Genomic DNA, 21,528 nt, shown 5'->3' on the forward strand with positions numbered 1-21,528 from the left:
GGTCGCATGCAGGTAAACAGGGGGAGCGAAAGACGCCAAAATGTCGTCCGATTCTAAAACGTTTGGGTGTTGTGTGGAGAAACGTTTGACTCGTGTACTAAAAGAAAACATTGCTCTCAAAGAGGGATTTACACAATTGCCTTTGAAAGAAATTACTGGTTGCTAATTGGACTGTAAACCGTTACCAGCGCACGGAAGAGGAAGTCTTGGCCTGGATGTTGGGAATCGGAAAGCAGCCAGCAGCTACGCTGGAAGCACCGAAACATTGGCTGCTGCCCCCAGAGGCTAAATCATTGTCAGTAAAACGCAGATGAATTTGTGAAGGAGCCCATCTCCCTGGATATCAACAGTATAATTCTCTTTATATCACTTGTGGCTAGAATACTCAAATTTTTTATATATTTTTTTATTATCTTTTCCCCCCTTCTTTTTCCATTTTTCTCCAATCCCTATGTTAGTCGTTATGCCAATTCCCACTCCCCTTCCCTGGTCGTTGCGCACTCTACCCCCCTACCGTCGGTCTGAGAGGGCGGAGACTATCACATGCTTCCTCCGACACATGTGTACCCAGCCCACCGCTTCTTTTCACCTGGCAGCGCGGACTCTCACCCGGGAGAGTGTAACGTGTGGAAGCTCACACTACCTCTCCCAGATCCTTCCCTTTTTGTGCAGGCGCCCCGACCGAACTGTAGGAGTCGCTGTTTACAACGACCAGGGACCCACCCTCGCCGGGTTTCCCACCCTCTAACACTGCCAATTGTGTTAGTATGGACGGTCGGCCAAGCCGGAGGCACCACAGCCGGATTCGATCCCACTGGCTCTGTGGTGGTAGACAGACGCTTAGTCCGCTGCGCTACCCGGCCCGCCCGAATACTCTCATTTATATACGAATTCTTGAGCCCCATGATGAGCAATTTCGTTTCTACTAAGATCTGTTTTTTTTCTTTTAGTAAATGTAACCATATGTCTCATCGGAGCAAGATCCAAGGAAAGAGAGAGAGACTCCAAATGACAACTGACCTAAAAAAAAACAAGAAATGCTCTGGCAAAACCTAAGACTCAATATATATATAACACCCAAACCCTTATTGGAGACGACTCTTCCCGTCCGTTCACTGCACTGTGTGAGGTAACTGCGCTTGGCTGTGCGTTGTATTGCGCATTAAGAGAGGGGATAACGCAAAACAGACCAAATGGGATGACTTGCGAGGAGCGGTGGAAATTAATTAATCCTGATTAGTATTTCAGAGATCTCTCGTGGGAAGCTCGGCTGGGCCTGTCTGACTGGGTTGCCGGCCAGCAGCTGTGACATGCGGCATAAACAAACACATCATCACGCAGGGAAAATTGCAAACATGTTCCTACGCCGATGACAGAAATAAGAAATATTACACACATCAACAAAAATTGTTTGAAGGGGCAGAAATGCATCTTGCGCTTCAATCTGGTTTGTGGTGTGTGCATGTGTGTGTGTGTGTGTGTGTGTGTGTGTATGTGTGTGTTTGTGTGTGTGTGTGTGTGTGTGTGTGTGTGTGTGTGTGTCTGTGTGTGTGTGTGTGTGTGTGTGTGTGTGTGTGTGTGTGTGTGTGTGTGTGTGTGTGTGACTGTAAGCAGTTCAAGCAGCTCCAGTTGTGTACAATGTGTTTGTGTGTGTGTGTGTGTGTGTGTGTGTGTGTGTGTGTGTGTGTGTGTGTGTGTGTGTGTGTGTGTGTGTGTGTGTGTGTGTGTGTGTGTGTGTGTGTGTGTGTGTGTGTGTGTGTGTGTGTGTGTGTGTGTGTGTGTGCGTGTGTGTGCAGGGTGAGGACGGAGCTCAGAGAGTGCAGTGGTTGTGGTCAGCATGAGGAAACCATTCCAGGCAACCAGGGGGAACAAAAAACATCCTCTCTCTGACATTGACAAGCTCAATAAACGCCGTCCAATTAGGCTCTCTCTCTAGCAGCCTACCAAAGACAAACTCTTTTGGCTGCCTCCAAACAATCAAATAAACATCAGTTGATTTCCAATCAAAGAGCTTTAGGCTGCCGCCGCTCTCCTTCCTCTGCGTCACACTCGGGGAGCCAACTAAAAAAGAGTGATCTCAAATTGAACTCAGACGCCGGAGCCGGGGGGGGGTCTTAAGCGTTCTGACACTTCCACAACCAACTCCCTGCTCGACCCGGGGCTCAACCCGGTGACGTTCTCCCCCGCGAGTGCCGGGAGGTGAGGGGGGGTGAGGCGAGCGTATCTAAGACAAACAAGAGAAAGGCCTCTCTCCGAGCCGGGCCCAGAGAACATCCATAAAGCTGTCTGCCGCAGAGGCCTAGCGAGAGATCCTGCAGGGAGGGAGAGAGGGGGGAGAGATGAATGGGAGAGAGAGAGAGAGAGAGAGAGAGAGAGAGAGAGAGAGAGAGAGAGAGAGAGAGAGAGAGAGAGAGAGAGAGAGAGAGAGAGAGAGAGAGAGAGGGGTGAAGGAAAACAAAAGAGTGAGGAAGCAATGACAAACGAAGGATATTGATTAAAGGGTGAGATCGATGGCGAGAATGAGAGGAAGAGTGAGGAGGATGGAGTGAGCTAAATGGAGGGCAGAGTGGAGAGAGGGAGGAGAGGAAAGAGAGAGATGAAGGAACCTGTGAGGACTCATCCACACTGGTGTTTGACATTTGGTCCAGGAGCATAAAACTGAAGCTATGCACACACACACACATGGATACACAGACACTCTGCACACACACACACACACACACACACACACACACACACACACACACACACACACACACACACACACACACACACACACACACACACACACTCTGCACACACACACACACACGCACACACACACATGGATGCACAGACACTCTGCATACACACACACACACACACACACACACACACACACACACACACACACACACACACACACACACACACACACACACACACACTTGTTTATGTGAAATAACGAAACATTACATAGACTAATTCATACTAATTCTGTAACTAGCCCTATTTATTACTTAGCAATGGTGGTGTTGATTGGTCGAATCCTTTCTCAGCACAATCCATGCTGTTAGTCTACAATTAGTCACACACTGATGTAAAGTCAATGGGGACAAGCTACTGTCTGTACAAGCTGACTGAAGCTCACTGTTCACAGTGCACACAGAGTAGATTTCGGTGAGCTTCAGTCAGCAAGACCCCATTGACTTTCATTGGTTTGTGGAGCTACTATCCAGAGCTGAGAAAAGACTCCACCAATCAACACATTGTTAAGTAGAAAATAGGGCTAGGGTTAAAAAGAATATCCCTAAAGAAACTAAAGCACTATCCCTTTAACTGTGACACAAAAATAGCTCATCAAACAATAATTAGGACGTTGCACATTTGATTTTGTGTTGTGTATTCTCCTTGTGTATTATCCAGTTCTCCTTGGTTCCCTGTTATAAGGGTCCAATCAGGGGAATCAACATGTGGTACAGCCATCTTCTTATCTCTTCAGAGTTGTGGGATATTTTCAATGTTTTAGCTAATTTTGATTTAAATTGTATAATTCCCATTTTAAATTTTTTTAATGTTTTACCATGGTATGTTTGGTATCCTTTTTTTCAGCACAGCCTCACATATATGACCTGACAGTTAGTTTTCATATTGTATAATACTGTATATACTGTATACTGCATAATGTACAACACAAAACACAAAATCGGATTGAGAAAATGTGTTATTTTTACTATGAACCAATGCAAACATATTCAATCAAGCATATAAAACAGTGGAAATGCACCCTAGGTAGCATATTTACATAAACAAAAGAGAACAGAACAGAATTCAATTTACAAATCATTATTTTCTCCATACACAGGTAATAAACACAGACGGAATTTTGATTCTCAACTGGAAATTATCACCAGCATGCTTTTTTTTACAAAAAGTCAGTAAAAGTAAGTTTTTTTTACAAAAAAGTAAAAAAAAATAAGTTTTACAGTAAAAAAGTAAAAAAGTAAGTAAAGTGGGATATTCAATATATATATATACAGTACACATATGACTAGAGTGCAGTCATATAGAGTGCAGGATGCCTGAGGTGTATCCAAAAAAATATATACACTACACACATGTGTACGTACGTGTGTATGTGTGTGTGTGTGTGTGTGTGTGTGTGTGTGTGTGTGTGTGTGTGTGTGTGTGTGTGTGTGTGTGTGTGTGTGTGTGTGTGTGTGTGTGTAACTAAACAAAAGCACTAATAATAATAATAATAATAATAATAATAATAATAATAATAATAATAAATAATAAATAATAATAATAATAAGAAGAAGAAGAAGAAGAAGAAGAAGAAGAAGAAGAAGAAGAAGAAGAAGAAGAAGAAGAAGAAGAAGAAGAAGAAGAAGAAGAAGAAGAAGAAGAAGAAGAAGAAGAAGAAGAAGAAGAAGAAGAAGAAGAAGAAGAAGAAGAAGAAGAAGAAGAAGAAGAAGAAGAAGAAGAAGAAGAAGTCTCTCACCTGTCTTGGTTAGCCCTCCTTCCATGTCTCGCCTGCACTGAACTGGTTGAAGGCAGGACATCTGCTCCATGCTCCTCACTGTAGAAAATAAAAAGCACATTATTTTCAACATTCAACAAGGAATCTCTTATCTTATACAGCACACAGCACAGCACAGCACATATACACATATTTACAATCCAAAGAGTGTTCTTTGCAAACCCAACAAGTACAGTAAGAGTGTGACTGACTAAACATAAGCAATAAATCTCCAAAATAAGTGCCTTTACCTCCTGTTGTTGTCATCTAAAGATGACATCTGAAGATTCTTCTACTTCTACTACTACTACTACTACTACTACTACTACTACTACTACTACTACTACTACTACTACTACTACTACTACTACTACTACTACTACTACTACTACTACTACTACTACTACTACTACTATACTTACTGCTACTACTACTGCTACTACTACTGTTATAAGTCGAACTACTAAAGCTAAAGTTTTGCTGGCTGGAAAAACGTGTGTTCTGCAGAAATGATCTTGTAAACAATGTATCGCTCACTTACATTCTTCTTCTACTGTTCTTTTCTGGCAGTCAACTTCCACCTCCTTCAGCACTTCCTCTCAGTTTTTTCGGTTTGGTTCTAGCACAACAAATGGCCAAGATATTGATAAAAATGTAACGCCTGTCAAATTAAATCTGGCACATTTTACGCATGCGTAAAGGTTTATTTAGCATCGAATTGAAATGATCCTGGTTCAGTTATTTATTGTTTTATCAACACCAAATAAAAAGTAGCGTGTAGTTTCAAGGCCACGTCATAATGCTACGTCGAAAAAAACCCGGAAATTGCCTACATTTCCCAGGCAGATCACGTCAAACAACGACGTCATTCTATCGTGCCGGCGATATCGGAGTCGCCTGGTCTGAAACTGGTTAGTGGAATTTGACCTTTGCCCTGTCAAAGATAGACAGGTCACCAGAACAAGTGGAATGACCAGGGTGTGTGTAGTTATAGATAATGACAGGCAGAGAGGACCGCAGATGTGCACATGTCAGATCAATACGTGTGATAGAATGAAACAAATGTTTTCATATGGATAAACGCCACTGTCAAATGTTTGGAACATTTAAAACCAGACCGTTTCTCATCTCAAGTGTTTCCAAATCATATTATAACATCAACAGATGGCTTTGGTCGGTCCTGTTGCTCCAGCAGTTGAATCTCCTTGATGCAACACACACACACACACACACACACACACACACACACACACACACACACACACACACACACACACACACACACACACACACACACACACACACACACACACACACACACACACACACACACACACACACACACACACACACACACACACACACACACACACACACACACACACACACACACACACACACACACACACTTACAGATTAGAAAGGTGCGCTCAGTGGAGTGCAAATCTCCACCAGGCGGCAGCGTAGATCAGGGGTTCCCAGACTTTATCAGCTCAAGACCCAAAAGAGACATTTTGTTTCTCCCCGGGACCCAAACTAACACTAACCCTAATCACTACTCTCCCTTGTCACCACAATAGGTACACACGCACGCACGCATGCACGCTAGGGCTGCACAATTTTGGGAAATAATCGAATTGCGATTTTTCTGGCAGATATTGCGATTGCGATAAAATTTGCGATTATGATTATTTTTTTTAACAGCCCCACAGAGGTTTATTGTAAAATGCGGCTTGCATCTGGCCTACGCGGTGGGTCTTTTCAGGACACAGAGCCTGAAAATGTTTCTTTTTACCTGGGAATCGATACCGGTACCCAACGGTACCTTTTTTTCTGTACTTTACTCTCCCTCTCTGAAGTCTAAACTTCACAACACACAATCTAAAACGCCTTACCTCCCTCTCCCAAACCGATCTTGTATCCCAATGGGACTTCCTGGTTAAATAAAAAAAAAAAATAATAATAATAATTTTAATAAAAGAATTGCGACTTCAACACGATTTTTTAGATGTCGTAAAATGTCCCCACACTGCTGATTTAAGGTGCTTTTCTAAGCGTATATAAGGCTGGGATGACGGTTCCCTCTGCCACAGCAAGTCTCTCTGCGTGTTAGCACTGGCTACTCACTCAAACATGTGACTGACGAGAGAAGTTTTCAAGGGGAAATGTCAAATTCACTGTCCGTGGTGCTGAACTGGACAATGGAGAGGCAACTGAACTGACAACACTTGTAGAAAAAAGACTGAAACGAATCTACTGTATCTAACGGAGAATGCTCTTTTTCTATTTGAATTCTCATATCATAGAATTGTTATGCATTTTACTCTACCAATTGGCAACCCAATAAAAACAGGTCCCATGACCCATTTTGGCCAGCATGAAGCAGGGCTGGAGTAAACAGGAAGTGACAGATTTATTCTATTTTATTTAGAAAAACCCCGACCAGGTAGTCTTAAGCCACTAGGTGGCACTCAGGTTCCAAGCACAAAGAGAGCTAGGGGGAACAGGAAACAGGAAGTGAGTGACAGATGAAAAGGCACAGGCAAAATCGTTCTTACCGTCTAGCATGCTAATGCTAATAACTATAATTAGAGAGCGGTCAGTGTGTTTGTTAGCATTAGCCTGCTAATGCATAACAGGAAACAGGAAGTGAGTGACAAAGAGGCACAGGCAGAATCATTTGTATGCTGTGTTTGTTCATGGTCGGAGGTGGGAAGGCGGAAGTGGGAAATGCCTATTCTCCGACCTACGTGTGTTCGAGCTACAAAGTAGGAAAAACATGGAACTTTGTGTTGTGCTTTGTTATATTGGCATGCTGATTGGTCTGAAAGCATACTAAGTTACTAAATGTGTTAAATTTATAAAGTTTTATATTTGTTCTCACCGTATGAGATATGGGTGGCCATGAAATGACATCAAATGACCTGGGGGTTGAGAAATCGTATGAACACCAAGTTGACTCACCATCTTATTTGATTTTTCCAAGTAGGAAGTCGGAATTTACAACCTCCGAGTTATAATCAAACACAGCTGTACCATCTAGCGTTAGCATGCTAATGCTAATAACTATGGAGAGCGGTCAGTGTGTTTGTCTGTCATTGTGTTTGTTTCATCATAGGTATATCAACAACTATATGGCATGTTGTAAACAGGTGTCAGAGAGCTGATTACCAGTGAACGTGTGTCATATCGCATTGCATTCAAAAGGTGTCACACAGTGTTGGTATAACTTATTTATTAAGAGACTTAATAAATTATCGTTTTTGTGCATAAATCACTTTTATACTAGGCACAAGCATTTCCTGGTTGATAAGATAATGACAGTGGCCTAGTACAAGCATGTGCAATGCAGTGGCAGCTCAGTGTACACAGGTTCCAGAGAATTGTGTAGTATCGCCCTCTGGTGTGCAAAAGGTGTATTCAAATAGAATACTTGTCGTTGCCCGATTAGAAAAATATTCAAGTCCTTGGCCTGCTGTCAGCCTATGTGCGACATTTCATCCAAATCGACCCTGTGGTTTGCGAGATTAGCTACACACACACACACACACACACACACACACACACACACACACACACACACACACACACACACACACACACACACACACACACACACACACACACACACACACACACACACACACACACACACACACACACACACACACACACACACACACACACACACACACACACACACACACACACACACACACACACACACACACACACACACACACACACACACACACACACACACACACACACACACACACACACACACACACACACACACACACACGTACACGCACAACACGCACACGCACACAACCAAACACATAAGGCCTGCCGGAGATGATAAGCATTAGCAGAGGTGGGAAAAGAACATCCTACTCAAGTTAAAAACACTGTTTTTTTTTTTTACTTAAGTAAAGGCAAAATCACTGGTGTAAAAACCTACTGAAATAAAAATAAGAAATAGTTTATGGTTGGTGTGTGGGGGGTGTTTTATTTATTTTTTTGATAATAAAAGTTGAAACTTGGTTACTTTTAATTAAATAGACCTTTGCAAAATAACGTGCATGAACAAAGTAAAACAGGATTCAACACAACCATGTAGGGAGGCATGAATGGAAGCCTCTGTGCCGACCGTCACCATAAAAGATTTACATTTAATCACAGAATATGTCAACATTCATGTAGCGGATAATTATAATTACCCATAGGTATGTCCAATAATTTGAGATGCTGGGGAAACTTGAGTTGGGGTGAGCAGTAGATCATAAGCTACTACTGTTGGTGACAAACTGAGTATGTAGCTGCGTTAAGCAGAAGAGGCTCGAGGCCTGGGAGTGATGAACCTGCGGTGCTCTTGTTCGCTGTAGGGAGTTCACTTCACGTAACCCAAATAAGAATGCAGATGTAGTTAAGTTAATTGCAAGTGTGTTATAGCCAAAGTAAAAACGCAGAATAACGAGATAGACTAGCAGGGAGCCCACTGTTCACATGAGAAGGAGGTGTGTAACGGGCATGAGAGCACATGGTGCAACTGCGTTATGAACGTCTATTATTGTTTACTCTCCATGAAGCACTGTTGGTATTTGCACACAAGTGCCTAATAGCACATTTTGCATGTCCTAAAATAGACCGGGTTGCATAATTTTTTTTTCAATTTTGACTGAAATTCACGTTATTTGATCTGAGGGGTAAATAGATCAAATGCCTAGCCCTGTTATTCAATAACATTACAAGCTCACTAGATTAGCAAACAAGCTCATTATTATGGTTCAGTGAGACAGCCAGCGAGACACATCACTGAGATGGATGAGAGCTTTTTAGGTAATATTAGCTTGTATATTTGAGTAACCTAAGCCATACCTACTTGAAGCTGAAGTTGTCCCTTGATTGTTTACGATGTGTCCAGGGAATCACGTAATTTATTAGAATCCATATTCAACTTCATCTGAGTTGATGGGAATTCAGTAGGATTTAGCTCTGCTGCTTTGTTTTACTAAGGTAATTGACTGCGTTGACTGGCGCAAAGCTTATGGAATTTTTTTTTAATTTGACTTTGTAACGAATGGTATTTCAGATGTAACTAATTGCATTACTTCAAACTAAATATATTTAACTAAAAGAAAAATTACTGATTTGAAAACTACTCGAAAAGGTACATTACACAAAAAAGCTGCTCAATTACAGTAACAAGAGTAAATGTAATTAGTTACTTTCCACCCTTGAGCATTAGCAATCTATACAGCATAGTATCGCGATATTTTGCGGGGCAATATATCATATCGTGGTGGACGTCAAGTATCAATCTTTTTCTTTTGCTGAAATAAAATCATCGAAGTGAGATAGACTGAAAACATCATGCGTGCACGCACTCAAACGCATATTTGCACATACACGCACACAAACATGCATGCATTCACTCACACACACACACATGCACATACATAACCAAATCGCATAACCAAAACCGCATACCTCCTCCTCTCTGTCTCACTCACGCACGCACGCACGCACGCACGCACGCACCACACACACACACACACACACACACACACACACACACACACACACACACACACACACACACACACACACACACACACACACACACACACACACACACACACACACACACACACACACACACACACACACACACACACACACACACACACACACACACACACACACACACACACACACACACACACACACACACACACACACACACACACACACACACACACACACACACACACACACACACACACACACACACACACACACACACACACACACACACACACACACACACACACACACACACACACACACACACACACACACACACACACACACACACACACACACACACACACACACACACACACACACACACACACACACACACACACACACACACACACACACACACACACACACACACACACACACACACACACACACACACACACACACACACACACACACACACACACACACACACACACACACACACACACACACACACACACACACACACACACACACACACACACACACACACACACACACACACACACACACACACACACACACACACACACACACACACACACACACACACACACACACACTGTGGTCACCAGAGCAGTGCAGCTGCAGGCTGATTGGAGTGACAAGCCAAACCTCTCTGTTCTCTCCTGCCTCACATGCAGCACATGGAGTTACACTATACATGGCCTCCACAGAGCATCAGCGCTCATTACATGGTACATTTACATAAATCTCAACCCTGAAAGTGCTCACAGCCGACCAGAGTTTAGACATAAAAGAGGAGAGTGGTGAATATTTAGACATAAAAGAGGAGAATATTCCCCCATATGCCTATTAGCCCCCCCCCCCCCCCTCATTGTATGATGAATGAGGTGGATGATAATCTACGAACCATATCAATTTGTCTTTCTAGTTCTTATAAACATGACTATGTGGTCAAAATGAGACTGGAAATCTAGATGAATTGTAACAGGGCCTTTTGTGTGTTTATCTGAGTGGAGTAGTAGATAATGATGACTGGGAGTGTTTACCCTTTGGTGTCTTGGTGTCTTGTCCTCTCTCTCTCTCTCTCTCTCTCTCTCTCTCTCTCTCTCTCTCTCTCTCTCTCTCGGTGCATGCTGGGAATGAGATTGGAGAGGTTGGAGAGGTTGGAGGTGTAGTGAGTTTTTTTTCTATCTTTATCTGTCTATTTTGTTAATTTGTTTATGGGATATTGTATTATAGTGTAGTGTTGGGTTGCTGTGTGTTTTGGTGTGTATAGGGTTAAGTGGGAGTGTTTTGTTTGTTTGGCCGCATCGGCCAGGCTGTGCTGCTGGATGACGTCAGACGCCAATATGGACTTTTCCAAAATTGGTAGAAAGCATGGTATTAAGATATCTGTTCCTAATGTATCAGTAGAGGACTGCAGTTTGGCAGTTGGAAGTATTGTTGGACATAAAAGCATTAAATCAGCTGCGAAGATGAATCAAGGAGTAGTGATTTTTCTTGACTCGTTGGAAAAGGTGCACACATTGGTTCAATCGGGGATAAGTGTTGACGGGGCTTTTCTTTCTGTAGAGCCGCTCTCCACACCAGGCAGAAATGTCTTTATTTCCAACGTTCCGCCGTTCATCAGTGATGAACTATTGAGAAGTCAACTAGCACGACATGGGAAGATAATTTCCCCTATAAGAAAAATGTCGTTGGGATGTAAATCTCCGCTTTTAAAGCATGTTGTCTCACACAGGCGACAGGTTTTAATGATTCTAAATAACAGCGGAGAGGAGCTTGAGTTGGTTTTTAAGATAAAGGTTGATGAGTTTGATTATGTGGTTTTTGTGAGTTCTGGTAATTCGGGGAAGTGTTTCAAATGCGGGGAACTCGGTCATATCTCCCGCGATTGTGCGGGGAGAGGGGCAAGGCGACCTCCGCCTCAGCCCCAAGAAGAGCGCGGGGCTGAGATCGGCTCAGGTAGTGGTACAGAGGAGGGGGGAGTGGTGCAGCGCGCAGCAGAGAGCGGTGACGACAACAGAGTCCCGCTGCAGAACGCCAGCAATGTAAATAGAGTCCTTTTGCAGACCGACAGTAGCGCAGCAGATAGTATTCAGCTGCAGGGCCACAGAACCGGTGTAGCAGGTACGAAGCAGAGCCTTGGTACAGAGGAGGGAGGAGTGAGGGAAGCTGCCCCCCCCTCAACTAGTGGCGAATGTGGGATAACAGGGGGTGGTGCGGGTGGTGCAGGTACAGAGGAGGGAGGGGTGGGAGACGCTGTTCCCCCCTCAACCAGTGGTTGTGTAGGTAAGGAGGTGGGAATCAGAGATGCTGCCCCCCCTTCAACAAGTGGCGAGGTAACAGAGGAGAGCAGAGGTTTTTTTGTCCCCCCAAGCCCATTGATTGATTGATTGAAAAGTTTATTAACAGATTGCAGAATGGGTACAGTACAGTACAGCTCAATACATACAATTGTTAAGGGGATGCAGACCAGAGAAAGACTTTCGTCTTGTTTACATCAGGGTCCCCCATTTTCAATTCATCATAACATATATGACATACATGACATACAGATAGACAGTACTGCTACATCTATACATTTATGACATATCAGATTTGCAAATACAGTACTGTTTGTGATACAAAAGTGTCCAGAAAAGGAGTGTATATACATTTGGCATAGAAACTGTACATTGGAGGAGGTTGGTTGGGTGGGGTGGGGTTGGGTGGGTTGGGTGAGGGCTGTACATTGGAGGTGGGGGGGGGGGGGGGGGGTTGGGAAGGGGACACACACACATTTTACACTGTACATTGGAATATTGACAACGCCTTACTTGGTCATTTACTGTACAACTAGGTTAGGACATTTGTAGGGGCCAGTTTCGAATTGCAGTCTCACGTAGGTGTTTTTTGAGAGTGTTTTTGAAGGTGGGTAGTGATTCACATTCCTTTACAGCTTTAGGTAGGGCGTTCCACATTGATGTGGCATAATTGGAAACGTGTTTAGTCCCTTGTTTGAGCCGAATCTGGGTTTTACATGATTTGTGGAGCTCCCTCTGGTGTTGTGATCGTGGTATTCACTGACCTTTGGGAAGTATTTTGACATGTACATGGGTACCTTGGTCGCATAGTGTATCTTGTAGACCAGGCCCATTGCAAGTTGCTGTACTCTGTCGTCTACTCTAAGCCATCCTAGGTTGTCAAAGTGGGCAGGGGTGAGGTGGGTTCTAGGAGTCAGGTCAAGTAGTAGTCTGACTAGCTTGTTTTGAGATGTTTGTAATTTGTTTTTTAGTGCCTTTGAGGTGCTTTGGTACCATGAGGTGCAAGCATAGTCGTAGTACCCTTGAATGAGTGCTCCTGCTAGAGTCTTCAGGGTATTCTTGTTTACCAGAGAGGAGATCCGGTACAAGAATCGCGTTCGTTGGTTGACTTTTTTTATTACATTGGATGCCATTTTGTCACAGGAAAGATTAGCCTCTAGGATGGAACCCAGGTAGGTAATTTCATCTTTCCTTGTGATAATATTGTCACCCACTGTAACCGAGAAGCCGTCGGTCTTGCTGAGTTTGTTATTTGAACCGAAGAGAATGGACTCTGTTTTGCCCATGTGTAATGATAGTTTGTTGTCGGCGAGCCATATGCAGATTTTGCCTAGTTCCGAGCTGAGGGCTTTTTCAACCTGTAACTTGTTCTTGTCAGAGACCAGCAGGGCTGAGTCGTCCGCCCAACACTGCGTCAGGGTAAAAAAAGGAATCAAAAAAATTTGACGAGTGAAGTAATAGGGGAACATTTGAATGTGGTGGACAATGTACACAGTCAGACAGTGGATGGCGTGGTGGGAAGTGATGGAGGGGTGGGCTCTCAGGATACAAAAATAGTGACAAGTTTGATCATAGACGACACAGGTTGATGATGATGAAGTTGAAAAACAATGGGGGGATGACATCTCAAGTGTTGAGGAAGATGAGTTCCCAAATGCTTCTCAAGTGTCTGATTCACAACGGAAAAAATGTTATGCAGTCAGGCAGATACAGAAGTTCCTGCACACAACAAAAAATTTGAGAAGTGTCAAAGTGGAAGATTTTTTTGAAGATTTGGAGATGTTTATTTTTTCAGCAAGGACTCAAATGAGGTCGAAGAACTGTGGGGGGTACACTTCCCAGGAAGTTTTTAGACTAAGAAAGATTATGCAGAAGCTCAGAAAAATGGATAATATAGTGTTACCATGATAATGGAGCTTCTGATGTGTGGAGCCCGGCTGGACATTCAGGAAGGGAGTAGACCTGGGCTTGGACAGTGTCTGCAAGCAGTTGGGACAATGACACTGAAAGATGTTGTGAATGTAGCCGGGTCAGAGGAAGTGGCTTCTTTATTGGGGCTGAGGACGGCCTGTCACAACAGGGTCTGTCTGGACGATTGGACTGAAGCGCGGAGCGTCGGGGAACAATACCTGTTGCAGGATTATGTCGGTGGAACGGAAGGTCCTGATGAAGGGGATCTTTTTTTTCATGAGCTGGATATAAAAACGGACACAAATGGACTGACGGGACCTTTTTGGGTTGCTCATATGTTGTTCTTGATGACATATTATGTGTTGAATGGGAGTATGGATATTTTTTTGTTTGGGTGGAGCTTCAATGTTTTTTTGTTGTGTTGCAGACGGACAGGTGTATTTTAGCATTTTTTTTATTGTGAGATCTCATGTGGTTTTAAGTGTGATGGGGACATATGTTGCCCGATATAATGTGTAGTTAGTTGTTTTTAATTGTATTGACATACACATTGTACATTGTAATGAGAAATATGTAAATAAATGTTTTTCTAAAATCAAATCTCTCTCTCTCTCTCTCTCTCTCTCTCTCTCTCTCTCTCTCTCTCTCTCTCTCTTATAGCGGTGCTGGTTGCCGGGACCGGCAGTAAACTATGGGATGTCCCCACCACCCCGTTCAGCTCTTCCTCCAACCACAGTGACAGCCTGCCGTGGGAGACGCTGTCAGTACCACCACGCTGTCAGTACCACCACCTACAGGACGGGGTCCCAATCACCGCGGATATTCCCCCCAGGCTGGAGGGCACCTGGGTGTCAACGAGGTGAGTTGTTCCCATCATTCGAGGAGGGCTCGAGGGGGGACTAACACAATTCTTGCTACTTTTTTCAATTACCGATACCGATTGATTTAGTTGAAATGCTAATATAGTATCATAAATGTGTTTCAAATCACTGTAAATGGTAAATGGTAAATGGTAAAAATGTACTGTATTACCATAAGGTATGTAAATATAGCTCACCGCCTCTGTTCATGATGCTAACATCTCCTCCCTCATCTCCTCCCGCGTCCAGGTGTGAAGTCCGGCCGGGCCCAGAGTTCCTGACCCGCTCCTACGCCTTCCACCCCAACCGCCATTTCCGCGCCCTGCAGCACTACTACACCGACAGCGGCTGCGAGGACCCGACCTACTCCCTGGCCGTCAGGGGGAGGCTGCGCCTGCGCCAGGCCTCCTGGATCACCCGCGGCGGGACAGAGGCGGAGCACCACCTCAGCAAGGTGGGCATGGTGGTCCACAGCCCCGCGGCCATGCAGAGGCTCGCCGCCCGCCTGCCCGCCGTCTGCGTGGGTCTGGCCTTGGGGCGGATGGTCCCGGGGAAGCCGTTTGAGTTGTACAACGTCCGGGCGGGGAGGGCTTGCCTGGGAGCGCTGGGGTTCTCCATGATGGAGTTGGGTCTGGTCAGGGTGGAGAGCCAACACCACAAGCGTGGAGGGAAGGTCCAGGAGCTCTTCCTAGGGGATCTCCACACGGACTGGACCCAGAGGACTCACTACAGGCCCACAGGGTACCAGCAGCCACTGCAGAACGCCATGGTGAGAACCTTTTTGCATGAGATTAGTCATGTAATAACCTATATTATATGTGTAATTAGAGCTTACAAATAACATCATTATTTATAGGAAAAATACAACAATTTTTGATGGTTCCTTATAGATTTGTGAACATGAGCAAGTCTCTCATTTAGCTAGAAACAAGAGCGTCAAGACTAAGACCAAACGCAGATTCTTTCTCAATTGTATTTTTCCTTTAATGTTCTAAAAATAGCAAAAGTAACAGAAGTATCAAAACAATTTCAATGTACTTCTATTGCGTCAATGCTCAATTCCCTAAAGACAAGTTGTTTAAATGCCCGTCTTAACATACCCGTCTCTCACCTTCCCCAGCATCACATCCACCCCTGCCCTGCGTGTGCCCTGGTATACCGCTCCTCAGAGCTCCGCCCCCCTGTGCTGCCCCGCGTCCCTAAGGCCCCTCTGTCCCTGGAGGGCCACTGGGTCAGCCAGCGCTGCGAGGCCCGGGCCGCCGTGCTCTTTCTCACCCGAGACTTCACCTTTGACCCCGACCAGCACACCTGGGGCGGCGTCTACAGGCACTACTCCGACCCCGCCTGCTCCCAGCCCACGTTCACCCTGCGGGCCTCGGGCCACTACGCCCGGGGGAACCCTTCGGTCAAAGTCTCGGGGGCCACGGAGTTGGTCTTCAAGGTGACCCAGGTGAGAGTCACGCCCCTGGAGGAGGCCACGGCCAAGGTGCTGAACGGGACCAGGCGGGGCAGATGCGGCCAGGCGGGGGGCTGGGAGGTCGGCGCCGAGCAAGACCTGACTCCCACGGACGGGTGCACCGTGCTGGGCATCAAGTTGCCTCACAAAGAGTACGAGCTCTTCAAGGTGGAGCTGGACCACAGGAGACACCCGCTGCTGTTCATCGGAGAGAGGCCGACCGACGGCTCCAGCCCCGACCGGCCTCAGAAGAGACCCACCTCCTTTCAGGCTCCCATGGTGCTTTGTAGCGGGGGGGAGATGTCGCCCTCGTCCCGCTTCAGTTCAGGCTCTAACAGCAAGCAGGTCCAATTGGCAGCCAGCGGAGCTGAGAGATTGGCTCAGCTGGCACTATTAGTGCTGGTGTCCGCAGCGGGCAGCTTGTCCTGTGTGTAGTTGGCCATCCAGACAGTGACACAGGACATGGTGTCCGCAGCGGGCAGCTTGTCCTGTGTGTAGTTGACCATCCAGACAGTCACACAGGTGAAGATGGACATTATTTGTGGCAGCTTTGTGACACTCTTCCTCTATATATGATGGACCGCGTGATGGATGGTCACATGACCATTCAGCCGACTCGGAGGACAGTTGAATGCTTTCTGGTATCATTTCGCTGCCAAGCGGCCTTGGTACCCCATAGTTCTATTATGCTGCCTTGTTGGTAAATGAGCAATGACTCTTTTATGTGATGTTTATTCAATTTCTACATAGAAATGTATATAAACTATCAATATATATATATATAAAAGTCCCATCATTTCAGTATATCATAATGTATTTTATTATTTTTTTTTAACCAGATGTTCTTTTCCTGTTTTACGTATAGATCACTTCTCTTTCGATTTACATACAAATGCTGTATATTTCCAGCGGATGCTACTGTAGCATGAAACATTATCACTTTGATCAAGAGTGGACCAATTATACACAATAAACTGCAAGGCATGGACATTCCACTGGACTTCAAGTGTGTCTGCTCCGCAGACCAAATGGAGACTAATTGTGGGTTTTTTTACAGAACACCGGGGCTTCTCACCATGTGGAAAAGATGGAAGCCACGACGCACAAAAAGTCAAATCAAAACCTTTTAATAACTAACATCTCCGCTGGTCCAAGGCCAGCACAGCATAAAATGTTTTGCTTGGATAAAAGCAATATCTTACTTGTTCCTGTATCCCTTTTTTAAATTATGTACAGTTTTTATTTCCCCTCTTTCTCACGCATTACACCAAATTACTGCCTAACGCCTGTCTAATGTTCTAATGAGAGGTCAAATAAATATTTATTATAACCATTTACATCATGTTGATATGGAAAGGGAAGATGTATTCATTTTGATTGAAGTTTGTATGTTGCCATGTACTGTAAGTACTTATTTTCCTCCATTAAAAATGTATTGTCAAAGCCTCTCAATTACTGATTCACCTCGAAGAAACCATTGCAAATATAATGGTACATAAAAGACAGCCTTCCCTTGGGGCGCTCCAGTAGCACACCACATAGCGTGCTGGCTGAGTCGCGAAGCGGTCGCCCCGGGTTCGATTCCCCGACCCGGTGGCCATATGCCCTCTTCTCCTCCTGTTTCACCCTCTCTCCTCTGTCGGTCCTGCGTTGACCAAAAATGCTATAAATAAAATCAATTTTTTTTTAAAGACAGCCTTCCCAAAAGAGATCAAGTTGGCTGTTGAGATTCTGAACACAGTGCTGTTGAAAAAAAGAGTTAAAGGGGAACACCACCGACATTAAAGTGGTATTTTTCTTGTTAAAATAACAGCCATCACTGATATACAGTAGAGAGTGCCTGGTCAGTAACATGGGTCTTCCAGTCCCTCCTCTCTGCAGTAAACACAAAATATTTCTTTTGGTATTCCTTCCCACTTTATCCAATCAGGAGAGAGAACCCTACATTCCTACCAAGTCAAATGAGCTTACTGTACTGGTATTTTACTTGTTTCAAGGACACATTTTCTAAAAACTCGTTTTTATTTCTTATTTTTGTCAGAACATTTTTCAGTGTGGAGTTCTCTCTCCTGATTGGATAAAGTGGGAACGGGATACCAGAACATTTATTTTGTGTTTACTGCAGAGCGGAGGGACTGGGAGACCCATGTTACCGACCACGACCAGACACTCTATATCAGTGATGGCTGTCGGAGTGTAGAGCTATTATTTTAATATGTAGACCACTTATTTTAAAGGTGTTGTAAGTGGTATTTTTTTGTTTTTTAAGAATTAAAATACGCCATGTTATTTCCACAGTCTGGAGAGTTCAATCGAGAGTGAGTGAATATGAGCTACTGTGTCACAAAACCAGGAAACCAGAGAGTTAAGACTCTAACTTGTGATGTCATCAGGTATAAAGTCTGGAGTTGGTCCATACAGTACACCATGTACCATGTTGTCATAACTTTTACAAATAAAAGAAAAAAAAATGTCCACCTATGGAAAGAATTTAACAGTATTTATTTCCCCCCGTTTACCGTAATTTTGTCCGTTAAACTGCATTTGAGGTGAAAAGTAAAGTGATGTTTTACCAGAGGATTATAGCCGAATTTTAAAGCCTCTAAAAACTGGCCTGGACATTTCTTTTATGTATCATGTATCATATCAAACTTGAGTCAGTAAGCATCCACCAACATTTCAATAAAAAAATATGTTCATAACTATTATAAAACCCAGCTCAAAAACAGTTAATTTGGCTACCCAGACATTTTCTTGGGGGTGTAATCAGATCACGGTTGATTGCTTATCAATCAATCAGCTCCAACGCCATTTTATTTTCCATTTAAAAACATTTTGCTGCCATGGAATAAACAACCAAATCTATGAAACGGACCCTACTGGTTAGAAAGCTTGACTAATCTACTAACTAGCCAACTACAGTAGTTATATGATTGCTGGTGAGGTGTCTCACACTATTGGACTATGCTCATGCCCAGGGCCAAATTAACGGCCGGGCCGTTTGGGCCGCGGCCCGTGGGCCTCTAGTGACGAGGGGCCTCAAAAAGAATATATAAAAAAATAATAATAATAATAATTTAAATTTTATTTTATTTTGGAGATCGATGTCATACTGTGACACTGAAATGAAAAATATTTCATCAACTAAAATATTTAGTCAACAAAAATATTTCATCAACTAAAATATACAGTACGTCACACCCCGCGCCTCTCCCTGCCGTCTGCAAGTGGCTAATCTTGAGTTTCCGACCCCCCAGTAAGCTAACCATGGATAAATCCAAAAAAAGGAAAGTCTGAGGAAAATAGAGGGTTTAATTCAGCATGGACAGATTAATTTGCTTTCACGACTAATGATGCAGGCTTACCTGTAGCCTATGCCTGATATGTGGTGCGAAATTTGCGAACAACGATTACTGTCATTTTGCCTGGTATGTAGCCTTGGTTAGTGGCTGCCCCACCAATGTTTTACATATAAAAACGCCACTGTGCGTGCGTGCACGTGTATGTGTGTGTGGGGGCCTCCACAAGAGTCTGGCCCAGAGGCCTCTGAATTCTTAATCTGGCCTTGCTCATGCCAACTGGCGCACATTGAAAGATTTTTCAATCACGCAGCTATCACTAACCAGGGCATGCCCCCACCTGCAGCATAAGCAGGTGCAGTACAGACACTCTCCCTACCTAGCCTCTTCCACACTGAAAGTACTAGGGCCATCGGGGGGGGGGGGGGGGGGCAAGATGCTTTGCCAGCAATCATATAACTAGGGTTATTTCATAACCAGGGTTAAAGTGTGATTTGGAAGGTGGGGGAACCCTAAATTCCGGTGTAGCAGTGCAGCGGGAGAAAATGACTCACCTCAAAATGACTCCCAAATTAACTTGTACTGTGATCTCTGGTGCACTTGTTGTCTTCATGGACAGGCTATGCTCTGCTGCTGTCTAAAATATATTATTAACAGACATGGGCTACAATCATGGGCTATCATACTATTATGGCTGCTTTCCAACCCCTAGCCATAGTATACAAGTGGAATTTGGCATTTGATACTGAAGAGCATCATCAGTTTAAACTCACATTGATGACTGCTGCCCTTGACCTAACAGAGACCATGGATACCACAGCCTGCCCTTCACCAGGCCCAATTAGTCCATTACTGTAAACTTTACCACAATACAGCAAACTAGCCTGCATTTAAACTGCCCAGTACTCTCACACAGCCTGTCTGGACATGAATGAATGACAATACTTATGCAAGCTATAAACTTCTTCCAGTTTAGTAATTTTCTGAGCAGTCCTTACTCTTTACCCTTGAAAATAATACATCATCTTCCTCTTCTGTCCTCTCTTTCCTCAAATTATTTGGTAATTAACTCAATCAGTGCCATGGGTCGGGGCGCCAGAGGGCGCTAGAGCGACATCGCTTTAATCAATGGGGAGACTGCGACATTTGCGAGTGCTTAAAATATATCTTATATTATAGCTATGGGTCTAATACACCCGTCGATTGTCAGTGAGTTGCTTCCAGTCAACATGTACAAAACAGATTGTTTTTTCATCCGTACATTTCCGTTTTATACCGTTTTGAATATGAGTATAGTTTTGGTGATTCTTAGTAATCCGAGGAAAAGACGCGATACACTGGAATACACTTATCACATTGAAATTTTCCGCCCGATTATCGAATCTTCCTGAAATCAACACTAGATTATCATTATTATATCTCCTCGTGCATACATGAAATGCCCCCCCCCCCCCCCCCCCCCCACCGCAGCCAACGGTAGAAAGCACAACACAGTCCACACAGATAGCTTTGATCGCGGGAGAAAGAAATATCATCAGATCAATGCAAGATTTTATATATAGTGTTCTTACCTTGTCTCTGATGTAATGCAAAAAAAAGAATCCAATTATCTGATCGCCATTTCAGTTATCCACAG

The 21,528-nt window shown here is 44.1% G+C and overlaps 1 protein-coding gene across 1 annotated transcript in view; it reads left to right on the forward strand.

The window, feature by feature from the left end:
• The window catches only part of apcdd1l (adenomatosis polyposis coli down-regulated 1-like), a gene marked incomplete at its 5' end in the record, with an annotated part of 58,172 nt that extends 40,133 nt beyond the window's left edge, over nt 1-18,039 (forward strand). Inside the window, 3 exons of the mRNA XM_084315680.1 lie at nt 14,938-15,136; nt 15,387-15,906; nt 16,258-18,039. Coding sequence (XP_084171806.1) covers nt 14,938-15,136; nt 15,387-15,906; nt 16,258-17,028 — 1,490 coding nt within the window. The 3' untranslated portion in view covers nt 17,029-18,039. The remainder of the gene's footprint in view (nt 1-14,937; nt 15,137-15,386; nt 15,907-16,257) is intronic.
• Between the last annotated feature and the right edge of the window lie 3,489 nt (nt 18,040-21,528).

This window comes from Notolepis coatsorum (genome assembly GCF_963971535.1).
Source record: "Notolepis coatsorum genome assembly, chromosome: 6".
Taxonomy (NCBI): Eukaryota; Metazoa; Chordata; class Actinopteri; order Aulopiformes; family Paralepididae; genus Notolepis; species Notolepis coatsorum.